This window comes from Buceros rhinoceros, unplaced genomic scaffold (genome assembly GCF_000710305.1).
Source record: "Buceros rhinoceros silvestris isolate BGI_N320 unplaced genomic scaffold, ASM71030v1 scaffold7366, whole genome shotgun sequence".
Classification (NCBI taxonomy): Eukaryota; Metazoa; Chordata; class Aves; order Bucerotiformes; family Bucerotidae; genus Buceros; species Buceros rhinoceros.
Window position 1 is genome coordinate 23,224 of NW_010416871.1, and position 27,987 is coordinate 51,210.

Here is a 27,987-nt window from a genome sequence, read left to right on the forward strand (position 1 = left end):
TTTCTTTCTCCATTTGTCTTGGAAAAACATTATTGCAAGCATATGTGCTTGTACATAGCAGTAACGAGTGACAGAGGCTAGAAAGAATAATAGACTTCTGCTTCATCACTAATTCAAGCTGGAGAGTCCCGTACTCTGACGTTTACCCAAGCCAAATTCCCTGTGTAGTCAGAGAGGGACAACCTCACCGAAATACATATCACTGAATGCAGGAAGCAAATAAATTTATTTTGCAATGTGGAAAAACACCTTCTAAATAATCACTGGGATTGTGACAATGACTTATCCATCAAAAAGTCACAAGTTCATGCTCTAAATGCCTGCAGGACTCATTTCAGTGAGGAGAAGGGGAATTTTTGGGAGTACCTTTGCAGAATCTGGCCTACAGTTTCTAAATCATTCCACCAAAGCCCTTTTTTCGATCTGCAGTATTCGCTCCCTACTCTGCAGCTCTTAGAGAGTGTCTTTCTTGTAAGAGATCCTCTGCATGGAGGTTATGAGGTGGACAGAACACTACCTGGCACTCCAGTGATCAGGAAAGCGCTTCCTGCTGCTGCATTTTCTGGGGCAGTACCATCCCTATGCTCCAGTAGTCAGTTTTGATAGGAAAATGGAAATTCACTGGAGAACAGATATCAGGTTATTTTCTTTCACCTTTTTTACCCACGTGGATGGCTGCAGGGCATAGAATGCTTTCTTTGGGAGTTAGTCATGTCTTCTTTCCGATCACACTCAATACACTCCAGTTCCCAAGATGCAAATTCGGCCATAAGGAGGGTCCATTTCAGCAGATTTAAACGCAAAACATATTCCCACCAACCCGATTCCTACAGAACTCTCTGAAGGCTACTACCACTGACCTCTGTGCCCGGTCTGTTATCTCCTCCTCCAGATCCAGCAGGAGCGCTGCCTGCGCCATCACCTTCTTGCTGCAGGGCAGGGATTTGAGGTGCAGAATGAGCAAACCAAGGCAAAACTTGCTTCCCATCTCCTCCAGCTCTTGAGTTCCCAGCTGCAGGCCCTGAGTGAGAGAGGCAGAAAGTTGCTGTGCTGAGTGTGCGTTTCACAGGAGTGTGGAAAGAGTCAGGCTTGTTTTGCAGAAAGACAACTCCTGGTGTTCCTTCTTTCACTCTGAATTAGGGGTTCATTCACGTTCGCTACATATGGAAATTTCCCCTACAGAAAGTAGCCTCCATTTTACAATCAGGGAAACGGAGGCAAACTACATTTGCAGAATAAGTCTTCATAAAAATTAGTCTCAGACCTCAGGAGGGAGGATCTGACTTTTACAAATCATTAGGATTCATTTTTTCTTTCTCTCTGTAGATGAGTCATCTCCCTAAGCAATGGGGAAAAAAATAGGTCCTATGATTGTAAACACTGGGCAGTGGCAAAGATAAAAAAGGAAGCTGGGGGGCAGAGAGAGAGAGGGAAGAGATCTTTAACAAGTTATCAATTGTTTTTTAAGAAAATCAATTGCAAAGTAATTGCAAAATAACAAACACCTCCAAGGAATTTCTCAGTCTATTAAAAGCTGATGTGTCTCTGGCAGAGACAGAGGAGCACAAACTGAGTTTGGATTATCAACATCATCTTTCAAAGGAGGACTCCTCCAAGCTATGGATCCTCACTTGGAAGAGCCCCAGTTATGAATAGTCTGTGTTTGTTTTTTCACTAATTAAAAAAATAAAATAAAGATCTAGCAAAGAAGGCACACACCAAGGCCCTGCATATGAGTAAATCAGTGTAATCGATGGCGGATTCAAGAAAGCAGTGAGAGGGCAGGAGACAAACAAAGCTCAGATATACTAAAAGAAACTGCAAAATCCCTCATCTTCGGCATTTAGGGAACACATCACGTGTACTCTTTAATGCTAACACATCAGGGGTTGAATCAATTGCTGAACAACGGCTGCCTCTGCCAATATCAGTCATACGCGCTTTTGCAGCACACAACATCTCTGCAGCCAGCCTTGTGACGAGAGCTCCGGCTCCATTTCCAAGACTGTTTCCTTAGAAACTCCCAGGAGCCCACGCTCTCGGTCCTGGCACTAGCCCTATGCACGGTGTGAGCTCCAGGTCAGCACAGCCCGTGCTTGACTCTCTACTAGGTATTTGTTAGTGGACATCTTATGGGTAATGAAGCCGTACGTGTTCTGGTAAACTATGACAGCAGGCTGAGCTCTGATCTCATGCTCATTTTGGGTTTGTTGTGTTTTTTTCCTGCATAAAGTTGCTGCATTTGTAAAGTGCCTTAGGATCCTTGGGTCTGAGCAGCTCTATAGAGCTGAAAGATTATTTCTGAGACAAAACCATACAGGTATGTTGAAGAAAGAAGAGACTTCTCACAAACTTCTGCAGCTCTCTTGCAAAGCCTAGCTTTTCTTTTTTTTTTTTTTGTGCATTTTTTTTAGAGGACATGAACTTAGTTGGGCAGGATGAAAACTACCACTTCATCTCTAACAGGTCCAGCAGATGCAAATGCAACCTGCCATTACAAATACCCTATCTGATAACAAATATATTTTCCTATAGTAAAGAAGATGTAATTCTGTTTCCTTTCTGAGGCTCTGTGAGCAAAGCATGACTCTGTAAGTACGATGATCAACTTGCAAAATAATACAGAGCTCAAACACACACTGGCCAGACAAGTGGGTGAGCACAGGACCTGTCCAGAACAGCACACACACACACACACTCTGAGTAAACACAGCCTCAGAGCTAGGCAGGGCCTTTGGAGAACTGACTTCTGCTCTCAGAACAGTCTCTTAAGTGTTTCTATCACAGCGGGCAAATCTCTGACACCATTTCTTCTCTCCATCCTATTAATCTCCACTGCAAGCTTTGCCAAGCCACATCCAGGTACAATGAACTGTAGCAATAATTAATAATAGTAAGAAAACAGAGGGAAAGTTTATGGGAACCAGGGGTCATTAATGCAAAACAATGTGAGTGCTTAGCAGCTCTGCATACATTCCTAAATGTTTTATTATTTTAGTTTAAAAGACTTCAGACATTTTAGTGTGGCAGAGTTACAATCAGCAGGCCGTAGTGACATTTCTGAGCAAAAACGTGTTGTTTCCACAGCTAAAGAGTTATTTTATTGGGGCAAAAACCACAAAGAACATCTCACGGCTTTCCCTGGGGTGCATCTTAGGGTGTTGCTTCCAAGATCAAGGCAACATCCTAAATACCTATCAATCCAGGAGATGTGAATAGTGACTGCGCTAAAACTCAGCCTGTGGCTTTATGATTCCCTGGAGCTTTAGGCAGGATATGAAGAGGCCTTAAGAAACTATGAGCAGAGAAATAATAATAATAAAACTATAACATACCTCAGAAGCCTCAGACAGTAATTTCTCATGCACTGAAGTTAGCTGCTCTGCGATGGACCCATACTGCTTTGATACCAGACAGCTCAGGAGTAACAGCTGGAAACCTCAGCTAAAGGATTACTTGTTAACATACGCTATTCACTTCAAACACAGACAGACATTTTTTAACTCAGGTAATTCTCTCCCTCTCCTTCCTCCCTCCTCAGCTCTCAGCAGAGGATGGACTGGAGGTACATAGCAGGACTACCGTTAAACTGAAGCAGTTGACAGGACTGACACATCAAACAAGTGTTACTGATGGCATCTGCCAGCAATGCCAGGAGGTGGTGTAGCGGTCAATAATTGGTCCTACTTGCATTAGGGAAAGGGAAGCCTGGTCTCCAGGCATTTCCCTTGCAGTTGTGCAGCACACACAGTTTGAGATTATGTTTACAACCCAGACTTGTGAAAATTTTCTACAAGAAATGCAAGAAAGAAAAGAAGAACAGTAGAAGCGGTGCACCTTTTTTTGGCTGAGAAGCCAGTAGGAAGCACACCTCCATGGTAGTGAAGCTACCTTGTTCTTACACGTAGTGACAGCATACGGTCTGTTTGCCACAGCTGTACAGGAGGAAGCTGCTCTACCTGACAGCACCTCCCCTGCAGTGTCCTGCCAGTCTGGATTCTCAGTGACCCCATCTTTCTCTCTAGCACAACAGCTCTGTCCTCCTCTGGACTCATCCACGTGAGCAGTGGAGCATGGTGCAAAGTCTTCCAAGACAGCAGAATCTAAGTGAATTCTGAAGCAGGCAACACTTTCTCTACACCAGAAAGCACCAGACAAGCTCCTCAGTTCTAATTAGTCCAGCCTCAGAGACAGGCTAATGGGGTCACATCTCCGCACAGTTTCTGCTCTCTGTTACACGAAAATACCAGTCTAGACCAGCATTAGCTTGATGCACCATGCTCTACCGTGCAATACAAAGTAGTCCCACAGGCCCTACCATGCCATCTTTTGCAGGCATCATGTTAAGGGATAATGAGTTAATTGTTTCCTGGCTATTGTAGAGATAATAGAACTAAACAACTTTTCCTAATCTCTTCTTGCAATTTCATATGTGAGACAGCATGGGAAGAGGTGACACCTCTTAACAGTCCAAGTTTTGGATATATTTATTTTTCACGGGAAGAAAAAAATTCCAGAGGTAGGTGACATAGTCAGATGAATGAAACAGACACTTAGTCTATGAACTCTTGGTTTAGTTAAGCCAAATAATTTCTTGCCTTTTCTGCCAAAACTGTTGCTAGCATAATTGCTGGGACAGTCGGATGCTTACCTGCATCTCTTTGTTGTCGCCATCACTGTATTAGGAAACTGGGTAGCAGGAAAAAAAGTTATTCCTTGACTTATCATTTGGCCATGACGTTGTCAAAAAAAATTTCCTAAACAAAATGGATCAAATCATACCAGAAAAAAGTTCATTCATACTCAGCTCTGATGCATCAAATGAATATTCACAACTAAATGTTTCCAACATCTCTCAACTCACCCTCAGAATCCTTCACAGACTAACAATGCAATGGAAAAACTTTGTTATTAATTACTCATATGCTTTAAATACTCCTGCAGCCAAAGGCAGCAATAGTTTCATAACACAGATATTGTTGAAGGAGGTGGAAGGACTCCAGAAATTAAATTAGAAATTTCTCTAAGACGGTAACTAGAGCTACAATAAAATTAGAGTTGGAAGATACTAATAAACACAAGTAGACAGAATATTTTGGAGGGATCAGTTCCTTCCTCAAAAGGATCTTCGGCATGCAGCACGGCCACTTCAGCAGCCTCTCCCACTTTTGGTCACTCTTCAAGCCTTGGGGCAACAGCTTTTCCCTGCAAACTCACTTCCAGTCAACACATACACACGGACTTACAGAATATTCTCTGCATCTCAATAGCTTTACACATGCACAATGGTTATGTCCTAAGGCTGGGTATAAATAAATTGACAGTCTGGTTTCTCACTAATTCCATCACTGAGCTCTCCCTCAGAATACTAATAGAAACCATTTGAAGGCTCTAGAGGATAAACCAGGGAGCCAGATGAAGGACTTGTTGCCTGGTGTCTGCAGCCTTAATTTTAGCCTGGGCCAGCTGTGAAGGTTACAGTCCTTTCAACCCCTGTGAATGAAAGTATGCAGACTCATGCTGGGGAACTGGCTATTTAGACAACTAGGACAGTAGGAAATAAGCCAGATTTTCTCAGGCCTCAGAGATCCCTAAGCAGCAGGTATGGCATGCAAAACAGATGAAGTGGAGGGAACGGCAATCAGAATTCAGGCCAAAAGATTTCAAGAGGATTAAGCAAGCAGAAAAGGCTGAAGATGCAAGAAAAAAAATAGGCTAGCAGGAATTTCTAGAAAGAAAGACGAGAGGGGCTGGAGTTAGAGACAAGATAAAAGGATGGGAGAGATAAAAGGATGAGAAAGAAGGAGGGGTTGAGGTCAGTGGATGCTGATACAGAGGAACGATAGCAAGAAGAAAGCTAATGGAAACCTCTACCCCTTCTCACCCTTGGAAAGGTGTACTGTAGTCTGAACGCCTGTCCTCATTACATCTGGTGCTTGGGCCACATGGCGAGGCAACAATGCCTAGCTTGCTTTGAACCTCCTCACAAAACTTCTGTTGAACTCAGCTGGTGTTTTGGCTGAGCAAACTTCTTGAGTAAAGAAGCAAGGAAGTGGTTATTGTTTTAATCATTCAAATGGGCTGTTTCCCTGGTTAATGTATGTTACGGGCAACATCGCTCAAGGAATGGAGTGAGTAGGTGTCCCGAACAACCTGCTCATAGGAGAACTGGGGATTTAGCAAACAAAATCTTGTGGCCAGGTTCTCCACAAAAACCATTATTTAGATCATGAATTCTCCAGGTCTGCTAAGGGTAAGAGTTTCCTCCTCTCTTCCACTGTGCTGACTAGCTATTTCTCTGCCATTCTCATCTCCACACCTTTCCTTCACAGTATTTCCAGAGCTGTCTCCCTGTCCCTCTTCCTTCCACTCTCCCTCCTCAGCTTCTCCTTCTCTGCTCCTCCCTCAGTGTCCTTTTTCCCTTCCTTAATCAGCCCCCATGAATGACTCCATCCTCAGTATGTGGCAAGCTCATCACGTGTTGGAGAGCCAAAGAAATTATATTAGCATTCCACTTGCTAACCTCAGCTAGCTACTTTGCTTGGCCACTCTCTCCCACACACTGCTATGTCACTCTGTCTCACACACTATGTCAACTAATCGCATACTATCCAGGACGGGCACAGCAGTGGCTTTCACTTCACCCTTCCCCAAAGATTGCACACTAGTTGGAACGCGGAATAACTCAACGTCCATTGGATGCTGTAACAGCTGTTCTGCATGGCCATGAGAGACTGAAGGTGACACAGGGTACCAGAAAGCCCAGCTTTGCCAGATCGATTCTTGAATAGCACAAGGACAGACTATACCTGGTTTTTTTGTGGGCCGTGATTGTGAAGGGTGATCATGTTTGGAACAAAAAGAGAGAAATGAGGTTATTTCCCCGCTATGCAGACTAACCACATAAGGAGATGCTATTCTTTGCAGAGCTCTTGCTTTCCAATAAAGGTCAGTAGTACAAGAGTTTTCTGCCTCATTCATTACCATGTCTGACATGCTACTGATTTGTTTTTAGATTCTGGATGGACCTGGACTAACATCAACAGATTATCCCTTGCTTTGCAGACACTGAGCAATCTTTTGACTTGTCCCACAGTGTCTTTTCGACAGAACTCAAGATGCTGAGTGAATGATATGCCAGGCCGGAGCTGAGCACTATGGAAGGATCTGGATTGTTTCACAGTGATGGTGTCAGGAGTGTCTCAAGTTTTGATCTACGGACTGTACAGTTCTGGGGAGGAGAGATCTGCCTGCACCAGCTGATGAAGAGGAGACTCTTGGAAGTGACAATCCAGAAGGCAAGCTTTTGATAGTAGAGTTAACAAAAACCACGGGCAAGGCTATAAAACCCACCAACACCCCCATGCTAATTCCTAAATGAAAACAATGCTGCTCCAGGATACTTAAGCCTCCTACTTGGCAAACAGGGAACTGTTCACGTAAAGTCATGCAGAGATCCTGTGGCGGTATGAGGGAAGAAAGCGGTCACTGTTCATTGGTGAAAATTGAGTTCTTTATTCAAGAAAGACCTTTCTTCTCCATACTCCCTGTATTTGCAACAGGTTAACTGGTATCACCCCATCTGATGATGCCTTGAAATTCATCAGTAGTCTGTCCAGGACTTTCTCTCATATACATACTTTTTCCAGCTGAGTACTGTGAAACCTGGAAAAAGTCACAGGCTGGTTATAGCCTGAGGTATCTAAAGATTAAGAGTGAGGTGGGGCTTCAAGAATGTCTCAGAATTTGTGTCAAATGAATTAGCTCTTAAAAGCAGTGTGGGAAAGCAAGAAGCTGAAATTTTGCAAGTCCTAAATTGGCAGTCTAATCCCTGGATCACTTTTCCTCCCTCTCTACTTCCACTTAAAAGTTTGCTTGTATAATTGACTTCAGTGCACAGAAAAGTGACCAGAGTCTAGGCCCACCCAAGCCTTATTTTCAGCTATGAATTTACCCAGTTTGTCCATATTTCACCATAAGTGTAAAATAAACTTCTAATCCTGGCTGGTGATCACCACATGCCTTGGAACAAAAGGATTTATGATACTTAGTTTTATTCTGAGTAACGTAAATGCAGATGCTATTCATAAAGTGTCTAACCCACTTTAAAAAATCTTAATCAGGTATTTGTCTTCATAATGTCATCTGCTATGGGAATCCCCAGGTTAATTGTTAACAGAAAGAATCAATTGTTGCATCTTAATTTCATTTCAATACAAGGATATAATACTTATCCTTCTATTATATTACATGATGCCTTGTTATTTTTCTGTGTGGCTTTAAAGTATTTAAATTAACAATACTGGGATCTTCCAAAGCAGTTTGTATCTTAAAATTCACTGTGCTATAAACCGCAACAGAGGAAACCTTACTGCCTTTCCCTCTCACCCCAATAAAATAGATGCTATTCTTCCCATCACAGAGGTGATGAAAATATGTCTTGACCAAAAGGACACAGCAAGGCTAGCGTGCTTCTTCCCCCCGTCCAAAACGAGACCTCAGGGTCATAGACCTCTCACTTTTGCACCAACACAGGGACTGAGATGCTGGAGTAGATTCAGTGAGACGCCAACACAGCAGGACCCAGACACCAGCCCTGTTGCTCCAGCCTGATAACCCTCTGCCCCACAACCTCCAGCACTCTGCTCCCACACTAGCACATTATGGAGACTAGCAGACCTGTGAAACCGTCTTGGCCTGGCAGCAATGTTATGCAGAGGAGAACCCCACAGAGAGGCCAGCCTGCTTCCTGCTACGCTGCCGCCAAACATCCACACCACTGCAAAACCTCTCCCCAACACAGCGCTCAGTGTTCCTTCTGCACACTGCTGTGCTCTCTGCACTGTAACGCTTTATTCCCTCCCTTTGTAACTCAATAGCTCCAGCATCCCTAATGCTTTCCCCGTATTGAAGCTGCCTTCCAGGCTACTAAACACTTTCATGTGCTCCCTCTAGCCCCTTTTTATCACTGCCTTCTCTCTTACAAAAGAAATGACCCATAACAAACTCCGCACTCCACAGGAGGCATCATCTTTGACGGCTATAGGGATGCTATAACACCTTCCAAGTCCACCTCTTTCTTCACACATGCAGGCATCTTATTCACTTCTTCCTTTATTGCTGCTGCTGCACATGGCACAGACATCTTTATCAAGCTGTCTTTATAATAGCTACTTACGTTTTCCTGAATGGTTAGAACTAATTCAGAGCCCAGCCATGTGTCTGAATACTTTAAACTATTCCTTCAAACACATTTTACCCTGCCACTGCCTATGTTTCATCTTCCATTCTAGTACCCACAGTCTTTCAGTCCTCCTTCCTACTGTGTAATTTGTATCAGCTGCAAACGGTAAATCTTATCTTACTGTTTTCCTTTCCTTCCAGTCATTAGAATTATATTGACCAGCACCAATTCACAGAACGCTAGTTGGAGTCAAGTTGCTATCAATTTCTTTCCATCCCAAGGATGCCTTCTGTATCCTACCTATTTTTTCCAGGCTTTTAACAAGGTTTTGACTACACAAACAGTACTTTTGCGTCTCGCTCCATAACTCCCCAAAATTCTTGATGCCATTTTATGCAGGAAGCTCTTTTTTTTTTTTTCCCCCAGCTCTGGCTCATCTAGGATGACCATAAATCCAATCAGCATGAAAATTAGTCTTGGTTCACCCTTGAAAGCCATCAATGAAACTTTATACACCATTTCTCCTTCATCCTCCAATCCCCTTACCTCTTTGAAAAAAATTCCACCGTATTATCAAGGCACTATTAACACTCTCAGTCACTGCACTGTATTTCCTCATCTCTGTCTCCCGGTGCTTGTTCTCTCATTCCATGGAATAAGTTTTCAAACATGAGGAATTATAATTAGCACCTTGTTATACATGGTTCAGACAGTCCGCTATCTAGTCAGCTGGCCATTTCTAATGATTTCTTTTAGTAGTTCAAATCCTCTGTTCTATAGTTTCCTTACAACTCCTACAGGAACAAAACCTGAGCTTCATCTGATTCTGTGAGTTGTAACCTTAGCCAAATATAAAATAACACAGCAGACAACATGCAAGCATTCTCTTCATGTATAAAGGAGCCAGCATGGTCCCATGGCATCCCACTCTGTTCCCATCCTGGCTCTGCCAACAAACTCGTGGCTACAGGACAGCACAAATAGCTCCAGAATGCATCCAAATCTCACCCTACACAATCTCTTATTATTCCAGTCCTGAGGGTCCCATATTATCTTCCAGAGCCTTTTGATCATGCATTGAAGCATACTTTCTTCTTCCAGATCTAACCCCGCTCTCCACAAAATCACCCGTTTTCTCCAAGATCTTCTGCCAATGGCCTCAGAGCAGAGCTTCCACCTGGTGGTGGTTTTCCTGCCTTGATCACATCACATGCCACATGCCAGCTTCCACAGCAGAATGTGCACATCATCAGAAGAGATTATCCTGAGACTCTCTGTGTGTTGGTCTCCTTAAAAACTTACTTTTCATAGGTCCTCACACAGCAACCCACGGGTGAGAGGTAAGGGCACAGGCCCATCTACAGCTCTGCACCTTCCTCTCCCATTTCAATATTCATTACTCTAACCTTTCATGTGCTGTGTGTCCATCCCCTTATGCTGGTACAATTCAAGAGCTACCTGAGACATTTTTCCTAAATTATAAATGATTCCCCCTAGGCTAATTTCTCTTTTTTCATATCACAAATTCTCTTTGGTCATCCTCAGCAAACACCATCAAAGCTGGTCTCCCCACCTATCACTCTCATGATCAGTGACGGGAAGCAACTATGATTCTACAATTTATTGTATTAACAGTTCTGAAACAACAAAGGAGTCATTGATTTTCCAAGCCAAAGGCATGTGGCAATGCACAAAAGACATCTATGCCCAGCTCAGATCAGAGAGGAAAGATACACTGCAGAGGAGAGGCTTCCCCCAGCCTGGTAACCACTCCCTTTGAAGCTGAAGGATGGGAGTACAAGCAAGGAGCTTGTTGGCTGTTTCCTTACAGGTGTCAATGTAACCATTCTGACACAAGACCCTTCTTGCTGCTTGCCACATTTAACAGAAAAACGGACAATAATGGTGAAAGTGTGACAGTTTCTTTTTTCCCTTTCTTTTGAATACTCCGTACTAGCAACCTAGAGAACGGCTGATAACACTGAGGGTAATACTGGAGAAAGTACTGCAGGACCCTCTTTGATCCCTCTCTGATTTAATATGGGTTCACGAAACAAACGTGTAACACAATAATACCACGTAAAGAATTAAAGAGTACATGAGAAAGCTGGGGCAAAAGGAGATGTTACCAGATGGCCAAGGGTTAAGTTACTGATCAGTTCATTAAGAGGTTGGGTTAGGAAGGACATCCTGTGATGAGTCCCAGAAATGCGGACTCCACAGTCAGAAATCAGACAGCACGGAAGTTCTTTCAGGTGACACAATTGCCATCAACCGCTAACCAGGGCTTACAGGTCTGCAGAATCCAAAGGCTCATTTTATCACCATCCCACTTGTTCAGTGGTATAAAATAAACTGACAGCCACTAAGATGGCTGATGGATATTTTCACCTCAGTTTTGTCTGGAAAAAGCATTATTAAAAGAAAAACAAAAATGGAAATCAAAACCAAAGCTTCTACTTATATTACTTCTAGGAGAGATGAACCTGTGGCAATTGTCCATGAGGAACTGACCACAGCACACAGTTGATTTTAGACATTTGGGCTTATTTACCAAGAAGGAGTATCAGTTAGTCTGTAAGGAACAGACTGGAGAAAGGGAAACAGAGAGACAGAGCTAAGGTGAGGAGAAGGCAGCATTCTCTAGCAAGGGGGATAACTGACGTGACTCAAAAAACAGTTTTACATTTCCCCTTGTTCTGCCATGGATTTTCCACATAGGCTTTTTCAGAGATGGAGACCAGCAGGAAACAAATGCCTAGCAGCTGATAAATGCTTCACCTGCTAGAGCATCAGATGAGAAGCAGACAGCCTTGTAACAGTAATCTAAATGTCTCTGAGTCTTTGAAAACTACTGACCATTCACAGCAAAGCAGGCAACTTTTATCAGCAGAGAAGATGCTGACTCCAGATTACAGGCTTTCAGGATTTCTCATCTTGCAGCCGTACCACCTGAGAAAATTTGCATAAGAACAAGCTGCCTTTTTCTTAGGAGTGCTTTTCAACCTGCTTTTATGATTTCTATGAAAAATGATAATCCTCTGTTTGTGACATTGCAATCATTTCTACTACAATCAAGAGTTCTGTCCAAAGGAGGATTACTGCTTCAGTTTGGAGAAGTATACAGACTTTTGGAGGAACAATGCAGCCGGTTTCCTAGCAAATGACCTTGGAAATAAAGAATGAAAAACGACAAAGATATAAAAACAAAACTATGTATTATCAGTTCTGCCACTTCCAAGAGACATCTAATGCCCTTTAAGTTCATAAAGATTGATGTTTCCTGTAGGTGTTCGTACAATGGAGTTGGAAAAAGCAGTGAGACACAATTCTCTTTGCTATGCCACTCCAACATTCACTCAGATTTTTCCTTTGACAACCTATCAATGTTTTAAAACTAAACATCAGAGACACACATACAGAAAACCCACTAAAGTGCACAACTCCATCCTTTCAGCAGTGTCCTGCGAGGAGGAGCATCACTGCACATGGTGCTGAATGTCAAAGAACTGGCTTAAACCTGTGCCTCTGGCAGCTGCTCTGAAATCCAAAGAACTAACAGTTTAAAAAAAAAAAAAGCCTTTGTTTTTTCTGCGAGAACATAATTTAGCATGACTCTCCACAGAACAATTTGCATGGGATTACCCACAATGCACTACATTATGGTAATACACTTCAACCTCTGCTGCATATTAGACTGACAGTGTTAAAAATCTGTCAGAGGAAAAATAAATGATACAGGAAAATGATGATGTAAGACAGGACAGTAAACATTCTGCACTTGTATAATCTGCCAAAATTCAGTCTAAAATTGGCCTGGAAAAAGAGAATGAGAGTATTGTGGACTCAGAACAGCTTTAGGGAATGTTCCCAGCTCAAGCAGAAAACAATACCTGACTGAGACATGGACGTAATCACGGAGGAATGGAAAGTACAACAAACCGGAACAAAGAGCTGAACAGGAGACAACGAGAGATTTTCTTCATTTCTTTGATTTCCCACTAGGTAGCAACCTGAAGGGAATATTCCCTCTTGTTTATCCAAGGATGGTTCGGTTCACTGAGCTTCATCACACATATTCACTCACTCTTCTGCTTCCCTCCAAGCCCTGCTGCAACTTCTGATGCTGGTAGCAGCCCCAATAGATCCTGGACAGTCTCTGTGTTCAAAAGCGGCTGTCCTGAAGTGTTGAGCCCCAGGGCTGTATCAGTCACAGAATCCAAACTACCTTCCTGCAGTCACAGATGACTGCTCAGCCCTTCCACAGGCTTCATCTGCTTCACAAAGGCTCCCTAACATTTTCTAGCATTGGTCTTGCACTTCCCCATATGAAATAGCCACAGGAAAATAGTATCAAATGTAACTCTCCCCCTTCAGTCAATTCCATACACTGTTTTCCTAGAAATTCAAGTAATTAGATATCACTCCTCAAATCTCTAATTGAGGGATAAATCTGTTTTGGTATCCAGCGAAGAGTCATTTAACTGGCCAGGGGACTTCCCTGAAAAGCCCTCAGATAAGCAAGGGCAAAAGATGCCAAGGGGTGAACAAGGCATAGGGCTGGTTGAGGGGAGAGGAGTATGGTGAGAAGCATTATTTTTCACCTCAGTTTTTTCATTAGCTCTCTCAAAGCTAAGTCACAGAAAAATGAACAAGGGATGAGGCCAAATTATATTTGCTGAAGAGGAGTTATAGAGATCAGTGTATTAATTAATCAAGACAACGATGTCAGCAAGGGCTTGACCTTTATTCCTGCCCTAGAAACAGCTTTATCCCTGGTGACTTTCGGCTTGCATGCTAAAGCCATTTAGATACATCCCTCAATTAATCGCAGGATACCCTGGGGGAAATAGGAGAGCAGTGCTGCAAGCTGCAAACAGGGATGCTGAATCAGAGGAGGAGTAACCTAGTCAAAGGCACCTCATCAAGGGCATTGGCAGAGCAAGGGAGAGAGCTTACAAGTCTCTTTACCTCTCACACTTCACTTCGCACTGCTAGGAACAAAATTGTTTGCAGATATTAACCTGGCATTCTGCCACGCTCTAAAAAAATATAATCAGAGACTAACAGGAAATAAAGATTAAGTTTCAGAAAAAAACACTCTCACCCCAAAACCAAAGAAAAGAGTCAGTTTTAAGAAGAATTTGTATTTTGTGTAATAAAACAACAGCAATACATGAAACTCACTCAGACAAAATGACAGAACTGCTGCTGAGAGCCGGCCAGCAGGCAGAGCTTCAGTCACCCCCTGATTCTGCCCTTGCTCCTTAGACCAAGTCTTTCCCTCCAACAGATTAGCTGCCCATTCCTGTACTCTGGGGAGCCTGGATTCCTTCATGTCTGTCATACAGCAGATTCACTTCCAGCTTCTTGAGTACCAGGCTGAGGACAGACAGGTCCAGCAAGCCTCTAAGACCACTGTCACTAACACAGAATCTCCAGTCTGTGGGTGCAGCTGGATGGCAGAATGCAAGGTGGAGAGAGAGCTGCTGTTGTCCCCACGCAGCAGGGACAGATGGGGTGGAATCTGGACAGGATCAGGAAGATGACACACAACCACAGGCTTTCAGACAACAGGAGGGCCAAAAAGCCACGACTTCAGGAGAGTGGTGGTACTCCAGGCTGGTGGAGATGGATGCAACGTTGAAGGATGTTTGTTTTTATGAGAATAGCTGTTATTACAGCAACTGAGAACTTGAATCCATTTTTGCCTCCCAAGCAAAACCAACAAATGTATCTGACCATTAATCTTGCCTAAAGATCCCATCAGTCTGGACTCTGACCCATGGACCAACTTCCTGGCTTCACCTTGGACCTGCCTTGTCACTATGGACCTGCCAGGTGATTGCTGGGCTGACACCAGACACCATCACTGGGCCCAAAGCTTATTCACTGGCTTGTGTTCCTGGCTTGGCCTTGGACCTGCTTCATCACCATGGGCATTTCTGATGACCTGGGCTCTTGGTTGAACATGACCATCCTTGACAGGCCTGGCCTGCTCACCTTGCTTAGCAGCAGTGGGATAGGGCCTTGGCTGGCAAGGAAAAATATCTGGTAGTAACTCTGTTTTTCCCATTGTTATCACTGGCTGTCCTCGGTTTAGGCTTAAACCACAATATTAGCCTTAATTCTAATATACAGGCACTCCAAACTGTCCATATCAACTCCAGATGAGCAACAGTGCAGGAGCTGTAGCTTGGACAAGAGAAATTGGTCCCATCCCTCAACCTGTCTATCTATTACTAGATGAAATAAGCCTGCCTGTCCTCTCAACTTCAGCTCTACAGTCCTTTGCACTCAGCCCTGATGTTGAGGACATCTCAGACAACAAGGACCACGATGTTGATGGAGGCTGGCATATATTCAGCTTTCTCCCAGACTCCTCAATATGGAGGATGTTACAACACCCTGACTACAGCTAAATTAAGACCAACTTCACTGCATTATATTACACTCTCTTGTCTGACACCTTCCTGCCCATAAATAGCTAACACATATCAACTCCCAGCCACCGTATTTGAATTTGGTCAAAAAGCTTTCCAGCACAAATAAACCTTTTAAGTTTAGGTGCCAAATTAATTTTTGTTAAAGCCAATAGGGTTAACGTCATGTTAGAATCCAGCTACTCCTCTTCCCTAGCTATTGTTGGCAAACATTGGTTCTAGTGAGAGAAGCTATTTCTGGACTTCTATTGGCAAGTCTTATGTTCAGATCTTAAAGGAAGGGACTGTCTGACAGTGGGAAAAAATATTAGACTTTCAAGAAATACCAGTTTCTGCCAAGCTCTCTTGCACATTTCTCTTAAAAAAACCAAAACAAAACACAAACCAAAACAACAAACCCTCCAAAGTCTTTATTGACTGCTAGTAGAGGTCACAGCTGTGAGGCTCTGTGAGAGAAAAGGCACGTACAGAAATTTCTCTGTCTCAGACTGACAATCAACTGCACAGTCCTTGCCATAGAGGGCCTCTTATTTCATTTGTGCCGCCTCTTTTACGGAGGAAAACCCTCTGCTTTGTAGTACAAAATGAGTGCTAAACATGACTGAGGTGGAGCCTCTAGCAGATTTTTCCACATCGTATCATCTCCTGCTTGGGCAGATGTGCCCTCACTGGACATGCTCACACATCTGCATGTACACACATATACACACGATCACAGAGGCAGAAGGACACGCTTCTAAGGCACAGGTACCATAATAAACACAACCCACTCGTAAGTACCCAACTAAACCAGTACGTTCATCAGACATGCCAGTGCACACTTGCACGCCTGAAGGTCTGAGAGAACATGTTTTGGACCACTTCCCACACTTACAAGTGTGTATCCACATTCAGTCATAGTTTTCCACCAACACACTACCAAGTTTGCGCTCACAAACGTTCACAGCACCTAACGTGTGGTTCAGAAGGGTACAGGCAGGTAGCTAAATGGAAACACACACAGATTTGTATCTGTTTCTCTCATAAATTGTGCGCACAGTCTTTACGCATTTATTAATGACATGCTAATACTTTCTACTAAAAAGTGTTATAATAGGAAAACACAAGACTGCAGATCTTGGTCACATTCATAAGTTAAGTAATTATACCCAGCAATACCTGTCTCCCCCAACACATACAAAGGGATAGCACAGAATTATTTTTCTATTTCCCAGACATTTACTTCAGCGCAACTGGGATTTATGCACCGACAAGTTAAGAAACCACACAGTAAAAATGACTAAATGGAAACATAAACATTTAGGCCTTTTACACAGAGCCGAGCTGAGCAGTACTATTACCTAGACTCTTCCAGACTCCTAATGAAATTCAGAAATGATTGGCGAGTGACTTGCAAAGAATATACTCTGTTCTTTTTCACTTCTTTGTCTGTATGTGAACACAGGACACTTACCAGCAAGCAATAGATTATGCAGGCTGTAGTCATGCATAAGTATAAACTGTGCTGTGCTTTCTGTGACTCCGTGCCACTAACCTTGTCCTGCTCAAGCTCCTCCGCCCTGCAGTCTCTGCCATTCCAGCTTCAGACTGGAAAAATCCAACAGATGGCACCTTCAGCAGGCCCAGCTCCACCACTTCTAAATGTCCCCCTGGAGTTCCCCTAAAGCCACTCCAAAGCCTCTTAGTCTGGTGACAGTCTTAAACCAAGGAATGGAAACACAAATATTCAGCTGCTGAAAATCCACCTGTGATTGACCATCTCCTCCCCTTTTGTTCTGCCCAACTCTGCAGCTTCCCTTCTGCAACTGAAATCCACTAAGGGTTACGTGCAATTAGTAATGACAAAGTCTTAATTCAGTCCCTGCTTAGCAGGTCTGCAAGACCTGTGGTGAATCCATTCACAGAGGCAAAACATTAAGCTCTCAGCAGCAGGTTAACATGAGTTGTACACGGAATTATCCTCTCCATGTACCCTACTGCTGATTTTCCCTCCAAATGGAAAGGAAATTCTATACAATCTTACAGACCAAGTGCTCTATATATAACAAGTAATTTTGTGCTGTTGCACACAGAAGTGCATGGGCCATGGATGAAAATGATCTGAAGGCTTTGTTTTTTCTTTTTATTTTTTTCCCCCTTTCCTTTTAAATTCAAGTACATATACATAAATGAGACATATTTTGGGGTTATGCCAAGCCTCTGTAGTATTGATACAGAAATATTATGGGTAAAACGCTTCTGGTTGTCTTAGAAGCGTTCTGGCTGTCTCAAAGAGAAGGCTTTCAATTATTGGTTCCGTCTTTTAGGAAGCTCTTTAAGGTTTAGATTCTGGATGAGGGTTTATGAGATCTCACATTTAATTCAGTTTATTATAGCTGTACACTCTCCAATGGAATCAGTGAACTGACTGAGAAGAGTGGGATACTTAATGAAGCACATTGGGGATTGCAATAGCTGTTATTCAATGTTCATGAAATAAGCCTCCCTTCAAAATTTTACCCTCCTCCATTTCAGCCAGTCAGGATCTCCAGCAATGCCAGCCTGACCTTAAATGCCATCTGGACTGCACTTACATATTCTGAGCAGGCCGGGAAGAGCCATGTGCTTCTCATTCTCGAGAAGTATGAACAGATAATAAGCCGAATCTGTGCCACAATGAATTTGATCTCTCTTCAGGCTGTTCCTCTTTTAAGAGCCTTTTCACACAAATCCATAAATCTACCTGAACTTTTTCTCTCCCAGAGAGTGTCACAAAAGATTATTCCAAAGAGACATAGAAAATACTGGTAAGATATCTCCTCCTTTCTAGCAACGAACTCAGATACCATTCGTACTAAACCGCTCAACCGCAGACACTAAATTACCTGAATACCCTGATATCAAGAGTCTGTCCTTATAACTGGTATCGAAGGCACAAATAACAAGTCACCATTTACACATCTATGGGGTATTTGGCATCTCTGAATTCACAGGTTGAGGGTACTCAAATGGGATCTGACTCCACATCTCCATTTGAAATGGTCTTGCTTTGTCCTGCCCATCTCTGCCAGAAAATCCATCCATGTGACTTTAATTCCCAAGATGTTTATGCTGAGAAAGACATTTTTGAAGAGCTGCAGAAGACCCTAAAGAAAGGCGGGAAGAGTTAAGGAAGATACAGCGCATTCCTTTCAGCTTTTTGATAAACACTGGATGAACAGTAAGGAGGAAACCTTACATAGGGTAAGCAGTTTTCCCTTGCTCTGCAATGCAGTTGGTAAGACGAGCTTCAAGAAACAGTACTGGCAGGCATCTCCTGTACTGTTTTGCTTTCCACCACCTTGGCACCCCCCCGCCACGTCAACAAGGTCTCATTGAACTGGACTGCACAGTGGGAGGAGGCTGCCCTACGCTTCTGGTCCAATCTCAGCTGGAAAGAGGGATGGGACAGCATCTCAGGAGGCATTAATCTCCTCTGCTGTCCTGTGGGCTACTGTATGTAAGCAACATATGCACAAGTGCCAGTGATTGTGGCATTGTGGCAAACTGTGATTGTGCTGTCCTTTGGCAGGCTTCACTGCAATCCTATACACCACATCCCACACCTCTGCTCTAGTTAGTTACAAACGTAAAGGAACTGAAAGACAGATCTCCCCCCTAGCTTTGCTTTTGCTGAAAGGTCACAAAAGAAGCGTGATTTCTTTTTCCTATGAGCAGTGATATCAAAAGATAACAAAATCTAATTTCCATCTTCACTGTGCGCATTTTCTTTTCAATCTTCATTTAGAAACAAACTCCCTTTCCCCTTTGCAGGCTACTTACAGACTCCCACATGGGAGATTTCAGCAGGGAGGCTGAGGATTATGCATCTCTGCCTTCTCCCTGCCCTACCAGCACTAGCGACAGTGACAGTGTCACAGGCAGCAAAATACTGCACCACCCATCACCCTTTTACCCACACCTAGGGCAGTACAGACCCACAAGTAGCCCCATGTGCTGTTACACACACACAAGATGCACACACTCATCTGTGTAAGCACTACTGATACCAGTTACATACATTTCATGTTCTGCTTATAGATAGCAGAGATAAACGCACGCTCATGCACATACACACCCCCTTGTGCACAACGGATGTACCAACACACCCCCTGTGTGCACAGAAGCCAAAACCAGCCCACAACCAGCTACAGAATAAACAAATCCACTCAATGAGCACAGTCACGCACATCCTATTACTTGCTGGTGCTAACGCACCATTACGAACTTGCATGCTCATGGCTGCCCTCAAACACACTCCCTTCCTGACACCCGCCTCTAGGAACGCAAAAAGTCTGGAATCAATAACCCCTTACAGCACTTCAATCCAAAATTGTCAACTTTGTTCTCCTCTGTTTGCAGTGACAAACAAACTAAAGATATGGGGCAGAGGAGAAGAGGTGGGCACCGTGTCAGCGCAAGAAGCAGGCAGACGCTGCTGAATCCCGTAGAGGCTCTTCTTGCCTCCTCCAGCCAACTGAGCAGAGCTGCCAGCGTCCCAGCACCCTTCTGCTGTACCCCCAGGACATCAAAGCAACCAGGCAGAACAAGGCAATAACCATAGGCCATTTTCCTCAAATAATGTAATTGTATATAGGAAGATTCAGAAAAAACATCCAATTCTTATCTGTTTCCAAAGCCTAAGCAATGATCTTCTCCACATAAAGGTGTGTTATGTGACGAGTATCACGCCACAACAACTTGGAGCTGTGTCCTGCAGAGGAGACAGCATGAAACTAACTACACTTCAGGCACAGCAAGCCGCCTTGAAGATTGTCAGGGTCCTTCACTGACCTTTTAAAGTGAATGAGCACACAAATACTGGGCACCTGAGGGAAGTCAATACCTATGCCAAGGAATTTCAATCAACTTTGTAGCATCCAGAATAACCAAAAAGCTGTTGGTATTCCCGAAGTCTCGTAGACACGAGCTCTAACTGTGTACCATTGTCATAGCCCCACCTGCACAACCACCATTGGAACACCCCAGAGCTACTCAATCTCAGCCCTCAACACAGCCTCATTCTGCCAACCCTGGGTTTCTCACTGGATCCGTGTTCAGAGATCTCGCTTCTGCATTACGAACAAATCCTATTATGCCAGGCTTGAATCTCTCCTGGGCAGAGACCAGCATTAATATAAATATAATTATGGTTGTTCAATAAATGTATGATGTCTGCCGATTTATCTCGTTAAATTAACCACAGGAGTGAATTTTGCATTAGTCGGGACAAGGACCATTTTCAAAGCTGACATTTAATACCAGGCCCTAGTACAAATCATAGTTCAGGGTCCACAAATCGAAGGATTTGGTGCCTGTGAGGACTGAACGTGCGAAACCTTACAGCAGCAGCTCTGGTGGCTTGCTGCAGGTACCCAGTCTATGCAACATGTTTACCTAGAGCTGACCAATCAGATAAGAAATGCAAGTAATTTTGGTATACATGGGGGTTAGTGAGGTTGTGCTTGACCCAGAAAAAGCTTCAAGCCTTTGACCCCTTGAAGCTATTCCAATCACTAAACATACTGGCTTCATCAGAAAAGCGACCTTTCTGTCGCTCTTTCAGAGCCAGCCTGAGCTCTGCTTTCAGATCCCATTTATTTCATTCTCCCTCACTGGAAAAGACAAAAAGGCTGCTCTTAAAAGGTCACTGCAAAATTGGTGTCCAGCTGCCTACTGCAAAATCCAAATAGGCCATCAGACTGCAGGGATGCCCACCACATGGCACACTCATTGCTTTCACCTTTGGTAGAAACGTTTCTTCTAGTAGCGTGGGCTACAGTGTTGAGTTCAGGTGCCTGTTCATCTGGGTGCAGGACAGCAGAAGGTTGTGAGCAAGGTACCAAGTTACCCAGGCTTGTTTATGTTGTATTACAGGGTTGTCTCCCTTCTTCCTCATCACTGCCAATCAGTGAGGCAATACATGCCCTGGGACATCATGACAGGGTTATTACAGCCCTTCTCTCTAACACGGACAACAGCCAGAACCAAACCTATTACTTCTCAAGGCTAGGAAAAAAAATATGAGGAAGGCAATATAATGGAATTGAAGTTATAATATAATGGAAAAAGAGAGTGGCAAATACCTTCGGAAGCGCAACATTCCTCCTCCACTGTTTTCATGTAGAGATAGGATTTCAAACAAAATATTCTTCTCAACTTTCAATTATCTTGCAAGATACAAACATTTTATAAACTACCAGCTTCCCCTCCAAATCAGAACAAGTCTCTGCACTTGCAATCTGCTCACCAACAGCTTTTAAAGGAATGATTACAAAAAACCCCAGTGCTTTCCACAGAAATGCAAACTGCCCTTCTGATCCTATGGCAAACACAAATCCATGTATCTATTTTAAACTGTGTTTTATAAAATATAGTGGTCTCCAGCAGAAATAAGCTGCTGTAAAAGGGACAAAATTTCTAAGCTTTTTAAGGTCTGGTTGCACGCAGCTGTACTTCTTTCTCAAACTCATTTGCAGTATCTTCCTCAAACTCATTAAAAGTAATCTTTTTTATTGTTGCTTTGTATGAATCTGATTCAATTTTACTGTGGAGTTCGGTCATTATTTCCAGCACTCCCAAAGGAAACTTTCTGCTTTATTCCAAAAGCAAAGAAAAGGTGGGACACAGTAAGAGATCCAGTCAGATTGCTATGATTCAGTTAGAAATGTTTTGAGAAAGCTGGTTTTTTATCTAAGCCAAAACATCTTTGTGAGAGTCTACTTCTCAGGAAGAGCTGCTCAGCTCTCAGGTGGTATTTTCTAACAGACCCTACAGAAAGATACCTTTTCCAGTTGAGCTCCCCTCTTCCCTATGAACGATTAAATGTTAATTGGAGCAGTGTTTTAGACTGGGGTTGTTCCATTTTAGGTGATATCATTGTTACTAAGTTATAGAATCAGTCTCTTCCTGGCTTAAGGCAGATCTCATTATTTACACAAAATGTAACATGAATTACATGAGAAGCAAGGACAAGTTCAAGAAAGAACCTTCTGGAGATTTAAGTCATTGTTTTCAATCAGGCAGACTAGAATCTGAGTTTTGTTTAGCCCAAAAGAGGATCAATATCTGTTCTGCGGTCAGCTGTTTTCACATTTTACAATTTACTTTAAAAGGTTGTTTTCACCCTGGTGCAAAATGGGAACACTGGCTTGAAATACCAGAAGGTTTCAAAGACAACACCTGCTTTCCACAACTATACATTGATGTTTTCCTCTCCTGAGGTGAAAGGTGCTGAGGAAGCATTGACTATGGTGACGATAACAACAACAGAAAATGAGGTAAACCATCTTTGAGGGTATGCATAAGTCCTAACATTAGCCTGGCAAGATTTTTTAAATCTGATCCCTAAAGCAAAAAAAAAAAAAAACAAACCCAAAAACTTGCCAGGATTAAGTGGGCAGTCAACAGAGTAGACAACTTCCCATTCTGGGGCAGAGGGAACAACCTGAAGAGATACGTCTTACAGATGCCAATCCATGGCAGATACAAAGGGTCCTGAAAAGGAACAGCATGTTCCTTCTGCACCTAGTCTGGTGACCTCATAAATCCCAGAGCAAGAAGTGATAAGGAGAATCATAATCAATGTTTAGCATCATAATTATTGAGAACGCCCAGAATATAACAGACCATAATCTTTGGAAAGACTAACAACATTAGGGATGGAAAAAGAAACACCCCTCATAAATCAACGATGCTCCTTTAATAAGTGCATCTGGTTGACAATAGCACCAGTGCAATAATTCCTGTAAGAATGTTCTGGATCTTATTTTCTAGTTATAGTACCAAATGCTGTCTTAGTACTGACTGCCATGAACGTTTACTTTTTAGGCTCTTATAGCCATTTCCTACATTACACCAACTGGTATCTATGTTCCTTGTTTTCTTTGTTCAGCAACAATAAATCTGTGCTATTATCCCTCAGAAGATTATTTGCATCAGCCATATTTAGGAAAATGACCTCTACTGAAATACTAGTAAACGATTAGCACTAACAAACAAGAAACCGCAACTGAAATAACAGAAATCTGTCTCACTATAATCAATCTTGTACATTTGTCATCAATATTATGATTCGCTGTCCTCTACGCTCTAATTATTGCCTTCCCTTGCTACTTAACCAGGATCAGTTTTAACTGACTACATTCTCAGTTCTTGATTAGAGCATTGTGCCTTTTGGATATGTAACAAAATCCTTTTTAAAAAGGACTCATTTTTTATTAATAATACTTCTGTATATTTTTTTTTCTCTTGTGGTCTGTTTTACCTATAAAATTTCCTCAGCCCTGGAAAGTCAGCCCTTATTAAGGAAAAAAATATACAGGAACACATGTTAATGGGAACACTGTCCTCTGCCCATATTAAATGTAATTGGGTCATGATTACTGGCATCTAGGTAGCCACAAACTCCCACAACAAAGTTTAAATCATCCTTTCCTGTTATAACGTAGTCTAAAACAGAGTCACACTGGCTACAACATCTTTTGTGCTAGAAAAGAGTTATCTGTTATCTTCTTCAGCATTATTTTGTTTTGCTTCATGGAAGATGGGTTCTCTTCCTCCAAAGTGCAAGGATCCCTCCTCCACAAGATCACCATGAACATGGGAACATGGCTCACTTCTTCCAAAAAAGGGTCTTCTGCTTCACACGAGTTATACAACTGATGGTTATCTCTCCATCTTCCCTTCTTTCTTTTATTTACAGCTTTAAAAAGCTCTCTGATAAAATCACCAAGATTTTTGTCTGTCTTTTTCATCAAGAGCCTTAAAGAACCTTATGACACACCACTCCACGTATTTCTCTGCCACGTGTTCCCAACATCCACCATCCAGTCTTGCCTTTTCATCTTATTATTTCACTCTAGGCAGACAACGCACTGTCACAATTCACTTTTGTTCACCCTTCTGTCCACTTTTCCTAGGTGAGGCTTACTTACAACAATTGTTTTGTTGAAAATATCTCAATGACTTTCGGTTTTACCCCAACAGGCATTCAGAGATAGCCTTCTAGTTCTCGGTATGGCAGTAACCATCTTAATAACTGAGAGAATAATGTCAGACAACATCAGCACTGATCATCTCCAAATTCTCTTCATTCTCTTGGCTATGGGTAACCAGCATCTTTTTCTATTTCCACTATCTTCAGCTTCCTCGTGTCTGACCCTTCCCCATTTATGGCATGTGTGCATATGATTTCTAAGTTGTCACTGGTATCTGCATTTCCACAGGTTGTACGCTGTGCCGAACCCTCTCTTTCTAGGCCACGTATCTCCACTTGTAGATCTCCCAACACCTGACAGAGCATGTATCAAAAGTTTATTCCTTACACAAAAATTAGAACATGGCACAACCAAGGCAGATCATAGCAGGTTTTCTTCTTCGTCATCCATGTGCAGCCTGCAATATAGGGTCGGTCTTAAACTACAAAACTACAAATCCCTCCTCCTAGGCATATCAACTTCTGCCTCGGAGTTCATCTGGCATAAGCACACCCTTGCTTTACAAGTACATGTTTATCACATACAAAACCAGATATTTCTGCTTTGTTACTCAGAATTAAAGTGTTTGCAATTTACTTTGGCTTAATTCACTTTAGAAACAAGTTAAGCTAAATTTAATTAAGGCCACCTTAATTCTGCTTCAGAGTGTTGACGTGTAGCTTAATGTGGTTTAGCACAGGCCTTTCCACTTGCACCTTTAGCTAATTCAGACGCACTTTCCTGCATGTTCTGACATAGACAAACTATCAAAGAATTTGGTCTGTTTAATTATCAAAAACCATTGAAAGGTGACTTGGGTGCATTGTGTAAGTACCCTTAACAAACTGCAAGGTACGAAAGGTCTCTCTAAACTAGCAGAAAAAGTAACAAGAATTAAGCAGAAAACAGCCAGCAGATGAATTCAGGTTAGAATAAGGCAATAATATTTAACAGCTACTGACCCCTGGAACAAAACACCAGGTGGCCAGATAGATTTCCAGTCTTGTGATGTTCTCAAATCCAGTCAGAATGTTTTTCTACAGAACCTATTTACACAAACACAAGTTGTCGGAGCTTTGTACAAAGTTCTCTGGGTGAAGCCCAAAGGCTCATGATGTGTTAAGGGGTCAAACAAGAAGAGATAATGGTCCCTTCTGAGCATTAAAACTTCAAGACTCTGTTTTCAGTGTCTAATACCTTTTCCCAGCAATTGTAGCATTCTCTGCTACAGGAGAGGCTGCATCTGGACACAGCAGACAAGAGCAGGAGAACTGAGCCCCCTTTGCTCTTACAGCAACACTGGAATATTGTCAAGTCTTCAGTACAGACTTGAGACTTCTGCTTCTGAGCCCTGCTTCATATGTCACCACATGCACATCTCATACACGGGCAGTGCAGCATGCTGGCCTCTCTGCTGCTGTTGATTTGGGATGCCCTTCCACCTCCTTCCAGTGACCGAAGTCACAGAAAGGAAGAGAAGCAGTGGAGCTGTGCTACAGGGAAAGGACACCGTTATGGACTCAAGGAGCTGCGATAGAAGCAGAATCTCTCAGTGTGGGCTCATGTAATACCGACCTTCTCCAGCTAGAAGAACTGACCCCGCTCAAGGACAAACCCACCACATGGCGCAGTCTGTGAGACATTCATGTATTATTTATAATGTTTAGAATAGCAGGCAAGGGCACATATTGTGATTTAAGTAAAAAGAAATGCCAGTGCTCTATCAGTGATGAGGGAATTTAGTACTTTCAATGCAGAGGTATAATAGTCAGTCCTGGCAGTGGGTGATTTGAAACAAATTTAGTGGTAGAAAGAAAAGTAGAGAGAAAAGTTAACATGATGAGTACAAAAGCTTAGCATATGTGGAAAAAGAAATCTGGATTAGAAACAAGGAAATCCAAAGAGACAAGATCTGGATGGAATCAGGATGTACCTACAGATTTTGAGACGTATGGAATGAATAGACCATTTACTGTGATTTTAGAGGAGACCAGACCAGGGGACCTGGGAGTAGATAATAGAGGTATAAGAATGGTGGTGAACATGGAGAGAGCCCTGACAGACAACCCAGACTGGGAACTACTGCTGCTGTGGGTAGCGCATCTTACAAGGACACAGAAACCAGCAAAAAGAGAGATTGGAGGGAGAAGGGAGATCACAGCTCAATCTGTAGTTTACACATGTAATGATGGACAGCATATGCATGTTATAGGCATTGACTAGTGGGATTCACTGCTGCAGGAAGCCCTGTCTGAGAAAGGATTATGAAAGGGGATGAAAAAATACCATAATTCTTCAGAAAGAATGTAGGTCATTATTTCAAGTTTTTGAGAATGATAATCAGCCTCATGCTGCAGTGAAGTGGGGGAGGGGCAGGTCAGGCTGGTAGGATTATTTCCTTTCCGTGTCAGTGTAATTGAATCAGTTTCATTACAAGCTGGTTTTGTTTTCCTCTGAGCTGTGAGGAACCAGCCTCTGTATGAGGCAGGATACCTGATTATATGGACCAATGGTCTGATCCAGCACAGCAAATGTTATGATCCTAAGAGGAGCAAAATCAATCTTTGCAAAAATCCTGTGTGTGAAAGACTTTGAAATTTAGATGCTTCTAAAATCCATGCAGAGTGAAAGACAAACATGGCTCTTCCAGCCTGTGCTTTTGCTACCTCCCCATTCTTATTTTCCATGCCTGAGGAGTTCATGATTAGACTAGGAGCTTCATCAAAGGGCAATTTTCAGCTGCCAAATAGATTTGTACAATAAATCCACATGGGGCCAGATTAACAAGCAAGAGAGACATCAGAAATCAAAAAGCTAGCTGCTGTAATTCCACAGAAAACTTGAAAGGATGATGTGCGATGATATTGGGACCTTTAAAGGGACACCACTGAAATACTGCAGATAGTTTTCATTAGGAATGTTCCTTTCCTATTCCTTATCCTTCCCGAGAGTTGTTTCTCTAGCGTACCGAAATCCCATGGGCATTCAAGGTCATGCCATTCAGGATTGCTTAGTGGGCTTCAAGTAAAGCAGTAATATTTCATTCAGAAAAATCCCACACATGTGCATGTGACTGCAATTGTCTGATTTGTCACACCACTATAATATTTATTATAGAAAATGAAAAAGCATCTTTAAACATCTAGTTCACTTCTGTAGCTTTATGTTTGCTCTAATAATTTGTACTGTGAGTGTAGCTAAGGCTTCGTCGCATTCGTATCTGAAATCAAAGCAGGTCCCCAGCTATTCCCATAAACTGAATAAACACATTTCAGAGATTAGCCTGGCCACAAATTGCTAGTCTTGTTCAGCCTTCTGGCACTACAAGAATGTTTGACTTCTGAGCATGGCAGCATTGTTTTTA

General features: G+C 42.6%; 1 protein-coding gene across 1 annotated transcript in view; it reads right to left on the minus strand.

The window, feature by feature from the left end:
• Positions 1–860: 860 nt before the first annotated feature.
• AGBL1 (ATP/GTP binding protein-like 1) overlaps positions 861–27,987 on the minus strand; it is a gene marked incomplete at its 3' end in the record, with an annotated part of 142,049 nt that continues 114,922 nt past the window's right edge. Inside the window, exon 18 of the mRNA XM_010137966.1 lies at positions 861–1,021. Within this exon, the coding sequence (XP_010136268.1) occupies positions 861–1,021 (161 nt within the window). The remainder of the gene's footprint in view (positions 1,022–27,987) is intronic.